Genomic DNA, 14,530 nt, shown 5'->3' with positions numbered 1-14,530 from the left:
CCAAAGAAATAGTTCCAGCACTCAAGCATAGTGGCTCATGCCTATAATCCTAGCTACTAAGGAAGTAGTGACTGGAAACATTGCCGAAGTCAGCAGGTTCAAGCAGTTTGTGAGATAACATTTCAGTCAATGATATAGGAAGCACAAATACGAGGGTCAAGGTCTAGGCCAATCTGGGCTAATGTAAGACTCTTGTCTTCAAAAATAACTAAAGCAAAAAGGACTGTGTATGGGGCTTAAGTGATGAGTGCCTGCCTTGCAACTGTAGTTTACTTTAGTCCTGTACTTATTTTAGTCCTAGTACCATTAAACAGAGACGGGGGGGAGTGTCTTTAAAGAAATAGTTAACCCAATCTCTAAAGCATTAAACGTACAAAATGAGGTGAAATATTGTCATTTTGGACAGTGAAAAAACTATTAAGAAAAACAAAATAGCAGAGCCAAACTTGAAGAGGCTGCTGATGGTGAAACAATTTTAGTACCAGTGGGCTGAAACATTAATATATTTAAGTCTATAAGTTCATAATGATAATGGGGAGAACTCCCTAAGATCACTCACAGTAGATGTTAATGAACCGACCCAGTATTTTGATAACCAATAAATATAAGGTAAAATCGAAAAACCCACGCAATAATTCATTTCCTTTATGATTTCTTCGACTTTTGCCAAATTTAGTGGATGATGGGGAATTTTTCCTATGTAGTTTCCCAGATAATAACTAAAGAAGGAATAATAAGATAACATCAGTTTTGCATCCTCCTAAATGGATTAATGAGTTCAGATATTCCTCATTAGTAGTGCTAACATCACAAAAAGAAAACAAAACGCAAAAGAAAACCCTGGCTCTTATTAAGCATCTAGATCCATCTATTAAATAATAAGAAAAGTGCTATAAAAAATATGTTGATCACAGGAATGCAATTAGCAAAATCAAAGCTGTATAGGAAAGCAATGAAACGGGAGGAGGAGGGCACAAATGGAGATGGAAAGGGTGAGCCAATGCAGTCATTACAACTGATGTACATTAAGTAAAAACGGAACCATGTAACTTGCAGGTAGGAGATGGGAAGGGGAATAATGGAGGAAAACAATGAACAGAGTGACACTAACCAAGGTACATTGTATTCACAGTCTGACTTATGGAACTGAAACTACTTTGTACAACTACTACATAAGTACATAATGATAATATAAAATTCTATCACAAATCACATAGTTTTGTCAACAAGTATGATTCAAGGAAAAATAAAGGTGCAAAAAGTATTAAAGAGGACAAGAAACTTATCAACCAACAATAATATTTAGGCTTTTCTTGTTTGTACTCTGATTTAAACAAGAAAATGAAAAACAAAAAAGAGAAATAAATTGATAAAACCAAAAAATTTGAACAATGACTATGCATTTACTGTTAAGGAATTACTAAATTATGGAAAAATAATATGGGGGTACCTTTTTACAGTATTTATCTAAAGATAATTACTGTAGTATAAATACTATAAAATTCTAAATTTATTAGAAATAATAAATTAAAGTTTTGTAATTTTATAGTATTTCAATATATACTTTATCTTTTGCTAAATGCCATAATATTTATAGCATTTATTGTTCAGGAGGAAGGGATTATGATGGTCAAGGCTCAAAGTCAGCCAAGGTATAAACTTAAGAGTCATATTAGTCAATCTCTCAATCAGCAGCTAGATGCAACGGTATGCCTGGGGATATCTTAAGCACAACCATAGTACTGGCTGGTTCAGGCACATTGGAGACCCTATTGATAAAATAACAAAGGCAAAAAGGGGTGGATCATGGCTCAAGAGGTGAAGTGCCTGCTTACTGAGGATAAGAGTTCAACCCAAAGATAAGAGTTCAACCCAAAGTACTACCCAAAGAAAAAAATGATAAATGCTATAATAGTATTGACTTAAAAAAACAAAACATTGGTGGAATACTTACATTGTAAGCCACGTAGGTCCATCTGGACACTTTTACTGGAATCCACATAGATGTCCCTTAAAGCAAAGGAAATTGCCTTATTTACCTGGTTTTGTTTTCATATTACATATTTTTTTTAATTTGGTCAGATCTTTGTTACTAATAAAAGCAGTATTTTTTTTGAATTGGCTGTTATAAATAAAAAATTCCTAGCCAAGCACTGGTGATTTTATGCCTATAATCCTAGCTACTGAGGAGATCATGGTTTGAAGTCAGCCCAGGCAGAAAAAGCACATCCGACACTTACTTCCAATTAACCAGGAAAAAAAAAGCCCAAATGGAAGCCGTGGCTCAAGTGGTAAGAGTACCAGCCCTGGGCAAAAAGCTAATAGAATAGAACCCAGGCCCCAAATTTGATCCCCTAGTACCAGCACACACATGCACACACATACAAAAGAACATACCCACTAGCATTCATTATCAAGTAAAATATTATAAATTTATTTTGTCTCTTAAACTCTAAGAAACTACAAGTAGAAATGAACATTATACTTCCCAAGACATTCAATTAAGATATAAGTATTACAGTTAAAAGCAAAAGTTACCAGCAAGATAAGATTGAGCATATAATGGCACTAAGAAACTGAAAAGTATTACCCACAACACAGTTCTGATTTTCTGATAGAAAAATGGGGACATTTAACTCTAAAAGCCGCCTATTTTCAGTACAAAATGTGTATTAGCATCTTGCAACTTTCTTTTCATTAATGATTAATACAGTTTCCATACCAAACCAAAAACCTCATCTGTACCCAGACAGGGAAATTGGCAAACTACAAGGATAAAACTTCAAGTACCAAAGCTTCAAAGACTTTCTGTTAATAACAAATTTAGCTAAAACAATAATGAATAACTCTACTTAAAATTAAAATATCACTCTACCAACCTGTCAAGTCAGAAATTATTGCTGGATTTTCCTCAAAATTTTTTGCTGGGTGTCTTATAAAGTGGTGATTCAAAACAGACAATTTCTTCTTGGAATTTTGAGTTAACTAGAAAGAATAATGGTATATTCTGCATCATCTGGTATCATGATAGTTCAAGTAATTCAACAGTGTTGCAAGTAATAATGACAAAAGTCAGCATTTACTCTGATCCAGGCACTTTTGTAAACCCTTAACATGTCAATGGCTTTAATCATAACAAGAACTGAGATAACATTTAACTCTGCATTTTAACTTTGAAGAAACTAAAGCAGAGAGAAATAAACGTACACAGCTATTAATAAGAATTGGAACTTAAACCTAGGCATTGTGGCTCTAGATATCCATCCTTTTAAAATCATTATACAATAATATTGCTCAAGTAACAGGAACAAAACATTGTAAAGATGTACAGAATCAGTCAGGCATGATAACACACACCTGTTACCCAATCACTTGGGCAGCAGAGGCAGAAAAACAGTGAGTCAAGGTTAGCCTACAAAATATATAGAAAAACTAAAGGCTATGGATACAGCTAAATTGGGAGAGCCCTGGCCTCCAGGTTCAGTTCCTTGCAGCATAAAAAAGAGTCAAGGAAAACTTAAGAGATACTATGAACTAGCGATAAAAAAATGGCTTTATTAAAATTAACCTTAAGTACAAATTTTAGAGGAAAACATCTATCTGAAGTAGTCCTGTTCTTAATTGATTGGATAAGACTTTTCTCCTTCTTATTTTCTTTTATCCTAACAATAGAAAGCTGACAACTTATCAGCTCTTTCCTTTAATTAAAAAAAGTGTATTGGGCTATAAAATTCATTTGTATTCAATTCAACTCTCTGGTGTAAGCACTGAATCTATGACAAGTGATTTTTTTTTCAGTAACAATATGGTGAAAATGAAATAAAGATATACAGGTATACTAAACTTTTCCATCCATTAGGGTGTTACCTAGCGTTTGCTTGAGCATTTCTAACTTGCCACTTTGTAAGACAGAACATTGTGATCTAAACAACTCTTACCAGGAGAATGTTGTACCTTAGAATAACTCTAGGACTCCTTGGTAATTTGGTAACTTAGACTAGAGGATGATTCTACAGAAACTGTGAGACTATTATGTCCCCTAATGAAACATTTCTCCTACAGATTAAACAATTTTAGGCACATCAACTCTTTTATGGCATTTTAAGTATTTCCTTCACTATCTTGATTTCTTCCTCTGGAGAAACTTAAGCTGTTGATGTTCTCCTTAAAATATGAACACAAAACAGGATATAGTTTTCTACATTAGGCTACAGGACAGGGGTCTTTTTTTTTTTTTTTTGCCAGTCCTGGGCCTTGGACTCAGGGCCTGAGTACTGTCCCTGGCTTCTTCCCGCTCAAGGCTAGCACTCTGCCACTTGAGCCACAGCGCCGCTTCTGGCCGTTTTCTGTATATGTGGTGCTGGGGAATCGAACCTAGGGCCTCGTGTATCCGAGGCAGGCACTCTTGCCACTAGGCTATATCCCCAGCCCAGGACAGGGGTCTTTTCTTGCCTTTGCACCATCTATTAAACTAAATAAGGTTTGAGATATGGTTGTCCTGTACATTTATGTACATATTCTGCTCTCCTCCAGACTACACTCTCCAGAGTGAAGAATTACAGCTTCACTTAAAACTTTTCTAGTATTCAGTCCACTAAACACACAGTATCCATGAAAGATTGGCTCTATGACCTCACCCCCAGACACCACAATGTGCAGATGTTCAAGTCTCTTAGACAAAATGGAGTAGCATTTGTATAAAACCCATCCATGTATATCCTTCCATATATTTTAGTCTCTAGATTACTTCTAATACTTAATACAATATAAATTCTACACAAATAATTGTTATACTGTTAGGTTTAGAGAACAATGACAAGGAAAAGTCAGAATATGTTTGCATAATTTTTAAAAGAATATGTATTTCTATCTGAAGTACTCTGGTTCTTTATTGACAACATTAAAATTTTGCCTAAACTTACCAAATGTCAACTTCAGTACAAACTGTTCTTCCAGTTTTTATCAATTTTATTATTGTATGTAGCTATACTCAATCTCAAGTAGGCTTAAATGTTTTGCCATAATTAAGCTTCACAAAATGTCAATAAGAAAAAAAATTCCCTTCATCTCTATGAAGCCAACTTGCTCCAATTAATATACTAATGTAATATGGAATTTTGTGGCATAAAATATCACGACAGATGATTTGGGTCTTCAAGAAAAAGCTAAGCGGGGCTGGGGATATGGCCTAGTGGCAAGAGTGCCTGCCTCATATACATGAGGCCCTGGGTTCGATTCCCCAGCACCACATATACAGAAAATGGCCAGAAGTGGCGCTGTGGCTCAGGTGGCAGAGTGCTAGCCTTGAGCAAAAAGAAGCCAGGGACAGTGCTCAGGCCCAGAGTCCAAGCCCCAGGACTGGCCAAAAAAAAAAAAAAAAGAAAAAGCTAAGCATCTATGAATCTAATAGAAGATTTTGAAGAATTAAGAAAACAATGACGATACTTCTCCCTATTCCTCAAGAATTCCTCAAGGTTCTAAGGCAGGAGAAGTTAATTAAGTTTTGCCTAAAACCTATGGAGAGAGGTCACCCATTTTAGTTTCACAAGGAACTGGAGTCTTCAGAAAACAGACTGTGAAAAGATTCTGTGAATTGATACTTTTCCATAGTGTAAAAGACTGCCTAAAAAATCTTTATAGTTTATTCTCCAAAAGGAGAAACCAGAGTATTATTCTCAAAATATAGTTCTAAGGGATAGTAATATTCTGAAAAATGACCTAAGAAAGAGAAGAAAAAATGGTAATTTATTCACAATTCACAGGAAAAAATAAATAAATCCAATTCTGTGAATTCTGCTGCTGAAATGGTTGGTCCCTGTCACTATCTGCCAGCTGGCAAGAAAGAGAAGAGTAACATGATGTTCTGCAAACATGATGAGCTCTATTTTTTCTATTAATTGAATACCTTGAAGCTCCACCAGTTTGAAGAGTACATCTTGTGAAATCTTATTAAGAAAAAGATCAACTTGCAACACTACACAAGTTAAGGACTTGCTGTACCTATTTTGATCATATCAGAAGGCCGAAAACATGTTTTTAAAAATGTGGTTCAAAATACCTAATAAGGTAGATTAAGATGTTTGTAATATATTACTAAGACATCATAAAGTAGTTTCTAATAAGTATTTCTTTTAAGTTAAAAGTGAAAGCTAGAAGAATGCTGGGTGCTGATGTCGCATGCCTATAATCCTAGCTACTCAGGAAGCTGAGATCTGAAGATGGCAGTTCAAAGCCAGGCCCAAGCAAGTAAGTTCATGAGATTCTAATCTCCAATAAACTCCAATAATCTCCAATAAAAATAAAGCCAGAAGTGGAACTCTGGCTTAAGTGGTAGAGCCCTAGATTTTGGCAAAAGAAGCTCAGGGACAGTACCCAGCTCCTGAGTTCAAACCTAGGACCAGCAAAAAATAAATAATTTAATAAACAGTTTAAAAGCTAGAAGAATATGTTTCAAACTTTTCAAACAGTACAAGAAATGTACCCAAGGCCTAACGTATGAAACTGTAATCTCTCTGTACATCACTTTGACAATATATAAGAAAAAAAAACAGTATTAGAACTGAGGTAAGATTTAATGTAAGCTTTCACTTTTTCATATCCATTGCAGTCTATAAACTATTAATAGCGGTCAAAGTATTATTAGAAAAAAAATAAAGATTTTCATTTCAGGACTAATTAAAATTGAAATAAGATAGAGGCTTCTATCTATATCAAAATAAAAATGCATTCTATTTATCATTGCTTTTAGAAAAACTTTCACTTTGGGAACATAAGTGCTCCTCCTGGCTACTTTGGAGGCTGAAAACAGGATCACAGTTCAAGGCCAGCTCAGGCAGAAATTTTCCAGAACCCATTGGTGGACATGATGGCACATGTCCATCCTCCAAGCTACATGGGAGGCTAAGAGTGAGAGGACTGCAGTTCCAGACCAGCCAGAGCAAAAAAGTGCACATACAGAAGTTGGACAACGTGGTTATATGCCTGTCACCCCAGTAAGGACAAGAAGCCAAAGGTAGGCAGATCTTGGCCCCAACATGTGCCTTGGCAGGAAATGAGACCCTACTGCAAACATAACCAGTGGGAAAAGGGCTGGGGAGTGGCTCAAATGATAGAGTACTAGCCTAGCACATTTGAGACCCTGAGTTCAAACCTCCATCCTGGAAAAAAAAAAAAAGCTTTCAATTTGCTAAAACAATTTGAATTTAAAAATGCATACTTGTTTAGTATCAGCATCGATAAGGTCAAAGAATGCTCGAACTGTAGTTAATTGCAGTTGTTTACACCTAAAAAATAAAGTATTACAAAAGAAACTTTATTAAAACACATGCTTTTTATCCCAATAGGGAAAATTATATTATTTAAGGAAATTTGAGTTTCTTTTAATGTTAGGAAGTAAACAGTAACAATCACTCTTAGTAACCATATAAAATAAAGCAAATTAAATCTTCCTGGATGATTGCAGTAGAACTGTCCTTATGTCCTCTGAGTCTTAGCATGTCTGTCCCATGTGTATATGCTGCATTGTGTGGTTCTTACAGATACCACTGCTTGCACAACCAGAGGAAAGTCAGAAGAGAATCTTTCATCTGAAACACCTGGAGATAGACACTAAATCTATATTTCTTGGCCCACATTTAATCTTTATGCTTTACCTATATTAGGAGAAAACTTAATTCATACTTGATTCTCATGCACTACTTCCCAGGTCAGTCATTGCTGTATTAACCACATCTGAGTTGCAGTAATTGGCTAGACTCCCAAAAAGTTCCACAAGGGGTACAATTGACTCTACCCAACTTTAATACACTAAAATTTTAGTTATTTGATGCTAGCTTCATTTGGGATGATACAACTAGTTTTTTAAGAGATGATGTTACAGATTATCAAGGGATATAGATTGTCAAAGGAATCTTGACAGTCTACAACAAGGACTGAATATATAGTTCTAAGACTTTGTATTAATCTTTTGTCCCACAGACTTATTCATTTATGGATCAAGTTCTAAGAAAGCTAACAAACCAATGGATGCACTGATGAAAAAAAAGGACCATGACAAATTTCAAAAAAAAAAAAGTTACATTAACTTACCACACAATGGAGAGATGATCTGTTGAGACCCAAGTTTTAGGCACTGCTGAACTCTAAAAGGAAAAGGGAGAAAAACAAACTCAACTACATTTATTGCTCTTAGAAAGGTCATAAAGTCATATAAACTAATATTCAGAAACACATAGCATTAGTTTACTATCTTATGATCTGTAGGTATTTCAAAATGATACATTAAGTTAAATGATAGTCTTACAATACACATAAGCTATAATATGCCAGTGATCCACACAGAAGGATTCCCAAGAAAGGCATATATCACCCTTCAAGCTGGTATCTTTTCATACCAGCTAATGACTTTTTTGTGAATAGCATTTTACATACAATCTAATTTTGATCTTCATGACATCCCTCTGCACCAGCAAAGATACAATGAGCTGTCATTATCAGAACTGTCAATACAGAATAAAAGCTAAAGACTAACTGCAAAGATGCAAGAAAAATTATATAGAGGTCTAAAATGCCTCTTTAATAGAAGAACAAAAACATCAAGTGTATATAATTCCAAGGAATCATCTCTATTCTTGTACTCTGCATATAAAATATCTTCAGGTTCTAGATTCTAAAGTGAGTGAAGTCTATAGCTTATTTTATTTTTTTTTATTTTTATTTATTTATTTTTTTTGTCCAGTCCTGGGCCTTGGACTCAGGGCCTGAGCACTGTCCCTGGCTTCTTCCCGCTCAAGGCTAGCACTCTGCCACTTGAACCACAGCGCCGCTTCTGGCCGTTTTCTGTATATGTGGTGCTGGGGAATCGAACCTAGGGCCTCGTGTATCCGAGGCAGGCACTCTTGCCACTAGGCTATATCCCCAGCCCTATAGCTTATTTTAAAAAAATTTTTTAAAGCACTTGACAGATTGAGAAATCACTGTTGATGGTTACTAAAATATCAGACAGAAGCCAGGCATTGGTGGTACACACTTATAATCCTGGCTGTTCAAGAGGCTGAAATCTGAGGATCTCAGTTCAAAGCCAGCTGGGCAAACAAGTCTGAGAAACTCTTTTCTCCAAGTAAGACACCAAAACTTGGGGCATGGTTCAAGGGGTAGAACACTAGCCTTGAAAAAAAAAAGCCAAGCTAGAGTACAAGGCCCTGAGTTCAAGTTCCAGTACTGGAAAAAAAAAAAAAAACAGAATCACCATGGTTCTAAAATTGTTATATTTTCAGTAGAATAACAGCTCTAGGAGACAGTATTTACCATTATAAAAATAGATTTAGTTGATTTTCCTGGGGTTAAGAAAGGTAAAGCACACACATGGTAGTAATTGGTTATGACTATTGTGATGAAAAATGTTACATGTGTTCCAAAATGCATTCTCTTTTTATTTTTAGTGGTACTGAGGGCGTCAAGCGAGACAGGCATCTACCACCAAGCCACATCTTAAGCCCTTTTAGTTTTAAGGATATGGTTCATGCCCAGGCTGGCCTAAACCAGAATTTAGTTTAGGCATCCTATTTAGTTTAGGATGGTAGGATTGTATCACCACAGCCTATTACTGGTTGAAACAGGGTCTCATAAACCTTTTGCCTCAACTGGCCTCCAAATGCTCTACTCCCAAGTCTCTGCCTCCCAAGTAACTAGGATTAGCAAAAGCTACTACATCTGGCTTATTCTTCCTCCTTCCTCCCTCCTCATCCTCCTTCTTTCCACTAACCTAAATAACCCTTCTCCTAGGTTGTTTATGGGAGGAAAATAAACTTCACTTGTATTGAAGTGCATTACCTGTGTCTAAGTATATTACAGAAGTTTAGGTAGAGATTAATATGATTATGGCCTCCATCTCTAGTTTTTCTTTTGTTTTTTTTTTAAGTGAGCCATATAGGCCAGGCATAGTGACTCACATCTGTAACTGAACCTTCTTTTTTTTTCTTTGCCAGTCCTGGGCCTTGGACTCAAGGCCTGAGCATTGTCCCTGGCTTCTTCTTGCTCAAGGCTAGCACTCTGCCACTTGAGCCACAGCGCCGCTTCTGGCCGTTTTCTGTATATGTGGTGCTGGGGAATCGAACCTAGGGCCTCATGTATCCGAGGCAGGCACTCTTGCCACTAGGCTATATCCCCAGCCCCAATGTAACTGAACCTTCTTGGAAGTTGTAGATAAGAGAATCACAGTCCAAGGCTAACCCTGGGCAAAAATTGGAGACCCTCCCTGAAGGAAAAAGGACTAGGGGCTCAAATAGTAACAAAGGTCCTAAGTACAACCTCCAAAACTGCTGAAATAAAATAAAAGTGAGAACAAATGTATATATACAACAAGTTGTAGCTTATTAAGGGGATGAAAACAAAAACAAGCACACACATGCACAAAATCTAGGATAAAAATAGTCAGATTTGAAATGATTGTACAGAATATTTTCCTGAGAAATATAGAAACCCAAGTTGGATAGATTAGAGAAAAACATACAACCATGTGTGTGGAAATTAAAATGAACAAAGATCTTCAAAAGTTAAGTTTTAAGACTAGTATCAAGTATGAAAAATATGGCCTATACAATTGTCTATGTTTACTACAGTTAACAGTTTTTTTAAGACTTCCAGAAAACATTCAAAATATTCACCACCAAAACAATATTCCTATTTCTAATAATGAAGTTTGAGAAATATACTAATTTAGTTATGAAGCAATTCTGGCTATATCCTAACTTTTCCATTTAGAAGAAAAATGGTGGGCAATAGCAAAACAGCACCATCACTTTGTTCTCTGTATGACACGCACTGAATGAATGGACAGTAGTTCTGAACAACAGGAGAAAAGATGAGCAAAAAGGAATAACTACAAAACAATGACTTTCTACCACTGTTTCTTCAAAAGTGAAACAAATATGCAGATCGAAATCTAGATTTTCTCTGTAGAATTAGCTTATAACAATAAAGTATATATGGAGTAAAGAAGTTAGGATCTTAGATGAAGATTTCAAGGTTAAGTACACAAGAAAAGTTTGTTTCTAACAATATGTCTTATGCTTGTTAGGCAGGTGCTCTACCACATCTCCAGCCTTTGCTGCTTTCGTTATTTTTCAAATAAGGTTTCACATTTTGCCTTGGCCTGACTCGCGTTTCCATCCTCAAATGTATGGCCTTCTGCATAGCTAGGATTTCAGATATAAGCAGCTGTGCTCAGCACAATGTTATAAAAGAAAACTCGTGTTCACTTTACATAGGTTATAAATCTTAGTTAAATTTCAAACACTCAAGGTTAACATTCAGGAGTACATATTCTGTTTGACATTTCACTACTATATATAATATAAAACTGAGATATAACTGCATTCCCTTGTGCTTTAGTTCCTCTGTGTGTGTGTGTGTGTGTGTCTATGTGTACGTGTGTGTGCCCCTGCACCAGTCCTGAGGCTTGAACTCAGGGCCTGGATGCCATTCCTGAGCTTTTTTTTTGCTAAAGGTGAATAATGGTCTACCACTTGAGCCACAGCTACACTTCTGGCTTTTTGATGATTAAATGGAGATTAATTCTTATGGGCTTTTCTACCCTGGCTGGCTTCAAACAATGATCCTCAGATCTTAGCCTCCCAAGTAGCTAGGATTACATGCATAAGCCACTGGAATCTGGCCATATTATAGTTACAATTCTAATCAATAGACTCTCATTTTGAACAAAACACAATTACTTCTCAGAAGAGTCATTTTCAGTGAATCTGATGCTCTTGTCACTTTCTAGGGACACTAAATATCCATAACTCTGCCCTCTCTATATACTCATTCATTCACTCATTCATTTTCTCTCAGCCATGTAATGGACACAAATGTATACCTATACCATATGCCAACCTATACCATAAATTCAGCAGTCATTTCTACATAGGTGTACATTATTTCTCTTGCCATGTGCCAGTGTGTCAACTATATTACCATTTCAGTAGAATTAAAAAATAATTACCACAACAGATAAGGCACTGGTATGATGGCTTAATTTTGGTAGGAAAGTCAGTCCCGAACGAACTTGGTAATCCCGGAATCCTCCAGCTACAGAAAGAGTTGTCAAGTTTATGTGCTGAGCATTTAGAATCCAATAATTGTTCACAGTCAGATAAAAATCTGGTAGAGAATAAAAAGGAGAAATGCTGAAAGTTAATAGCCATTCTCTGCAACCATGCCTATAAGATTAATATTTAACTGAATATTTGCTTAAACTAGCTGGTCTATGAACAATGTGTTATTCACATTTCCCTATTTTAAGAAAAATAATGGGTTTTAGACATATCCCTACTTCCCCCATTAAGTTCAGGTATAAATATTAAGAGTTGCTAAGGCATCAATAAAGAAGAAAAGGCAAACCCAAATTTTACCAACTTTTATAAGTCAATACACAAACATGTCTCTTCATTCCACAAGGATGATGCTTCACATAGTTTACTATGGAAAGAAAACCCTAAAATTCTTCTAATGAATTTATTTTGGTAAAGAATTGTTAAAATTTGTGGTGTTTGTTTTATAGTTTATGCATATGTTAAACCCATCAAACCATATTTGTTAAATATGTGCAATTAAGTGATTTTTAAAAAAGCAACAAAAAATAAGAGCTGTATACTTCTCTGAATGTCCTTGTATGAGAGCTTAACAATTTTACCAAGGCCATCACCACAAAGTACTTAGATTCTTAAAACACAATCAATCAGGATGGTATCAGATCTATGTTGCTGTAAAAAAAAAAAAGTCAGCATCCTACTCACCCAAGTGCAAATAATTCAAAGGGAAGAATCTACAGATATTTTTCACTTAAACTATGGAAAGTGAGAATTTTTTATTATTTAAGATCACTAAATTGAGACAAGGATAAATATGAGTTTCCATTATTTCTCTTTCTGATCATCAAGTTTTGTATGTGCATATGAGTGTATGTGCATGCATGCATGCAAATGCATGTCTCAGTACTGTAGGAATTGAGGGCCTGGGCTTTGTCCCTTAGCTTCTTCACTCAAGGCTGACACTTGAGGCAAAGCTCTACTTCCAGCTTTTTCGGTTGTTAACTGAAAATAAGAATCTCATAAACTTTCCAACCTCAGCTGACTTTAAATCATGATACTCAGGTCTCAGCCTCCTAAGTAGCTAGGAGTACAGGTGCAAGCCACCCAGCAAACAATATATTTTTATTGTGACATTAGATCCCACTCAGGTCCTCAAATATTTGGTTTTGCAAGATCTTCTCACTACAGAGCTCAGCAAAGTTTCCAATTAGTGTAATCAGGGAATCTAGTTCTAAAAGTCATATGGATCTGTCTCTCACAAATTTAACATCTACCTTTGCTCATTTCTTTTAAATTCTATTTCTGACTTTATACAACAAGAAATAAATATGAAATCAAAAAAAAAAGAGGCTTACTGTATATATTATGGAAAAGTACTCCACCCCTAAGAATCACTTTTAGCCTGAGTCCTTTAGAGGTAGACCATCACTATCCTTCAGAATAGTAAAAGCTCACTACTGAAATCACCCTTCAAAGATTAGTTTTAAATGGATTTTGAGTAACTCTAGTTTAACCTACATAGCTCAGCTACATATACTACATAAAAGGCACATGAGAAAAGGTGTTCAGTAAGTTTTATGACTTTTAGTCTTTGATTATTTTTCTAAATCCATAGTCATTCATGATTATTACTCACTTTAATTTTTATGTTTTAATTCCTTACTTCACATAAGTACCATAGCACCAGAAACTTCCAGAAAATAAATTATTCCTTGGCAATGCTCAGGTGGGCACTTGAGAAAACTACTTTTGTTACAGTCACTAAGGGACATTTCTATCAAATGAAATTTTCAATGAAATTAAGGTAATAAAAATTTTGTGGTTAAAAAGTTGTATAAATTTAATGATTAGGAAAAAGAATCCTTAATATGAGTACAATCAGCAGTAAAGATATGACTAGGCTTTAACAAGAAGTTGAGATAATAAGCATTTAATTTTATCTATCTGTCTGTCTGTCTGTCTGTCTATCTATCTATCTATCTTTGTAGACAGGGTTTTGCTAGGCACTGACCTCAAACTCCCAAAGACCTAGCTCAACATTTAACTCTTATTTTGTGACAATATCACTTATCTGATTAGATGTCACCAATTACAAAATACTACAATCCATTCAAAATTCCCTGGGACAGAACATTATTCAGTTTTATTTTCTATTTTCACAGTAATGTACCTCATTAAAAAGCAGTATAGTATACAAAGGCTAAGAGTACAACCAGCAGCAAGCTTGCCAGGGTCAAATAAATATTGGCTCTTTTACATTTTGGCCACATGGTGGGGCAAGAACTTTATCTTGGCCTGTCTCTATCTATAAACATGAGAGTAATAATTTAATACCCAAACTACACTAATAGCTAAATAAGCACCAATTATTCTACCTCACTATGTAAATATGTTTCACAAGACATACACATATATCTTATGAAACAAATTATCATCCCCCC

At 35.5% G+C, this 14,530-nt stretch overlaps 1 protein-coding gene across 3 annotated transcripts in view; it reads right to left on the bottom strand.

Moving 5' to 3' along the window:
* Pgap1 (post-GPI attachment to proteins inositol deacylase 1) overlaps positions 1-14,530 on the bottom strand; it is a 78,211-nt gene that overhangs the window by 44,423 nt on the left and 19,258 nt on the right. For all 3 annotated transcript variants that reach the window (XR_007210748.1, XM_048345046.1, XM_048345048.1), the window contains 5 exons: positions 12,002-12,159; positions 8,089-8,141; positions 7,217-7,283; positions 2,880-2,985; positions 1,955-2,010 (listed from right to left, as the gene is read on the bottom strand). Coding sequence is in view for 2 of the 3 variants with exons in the window: in XM_048345046.1 (XP_048201003.1) it covers positions 1,955-2,010; positions 2,880-2,985; positions 7,217-7,283; positions 8,089-8,141; positions 12,002-12,159 (440 nt within the window). In the remaining variant the exon portion in view is untranslated. The remainder of the gene's footprint in view (positions 1-1,954; positions 2,011-2,879; positions 2,986-7,216; positions 7,284-8,088; positions 8,142-12,001; positions 12,160-14,530) is intronic.

Source organism: Perognathus longimembris, chromosome 4, assembly GCF_023159225.1.
Source record: "Perognathus longimembris pacificus isolate PPM17 chromosome 4, ASM2315922v1, whole genome shotgun sequence".
NCBI classification, from domain to species: domain Eukaryota; kingdom Metazoa; phylum Chordata; class Mammalia; order Rodentia; family Heteromyidae; genus Perognathus; species Perognathus longimembris.
This window is presented reverse-complemented; position numbering and strand designations above follow the sequence as displayed.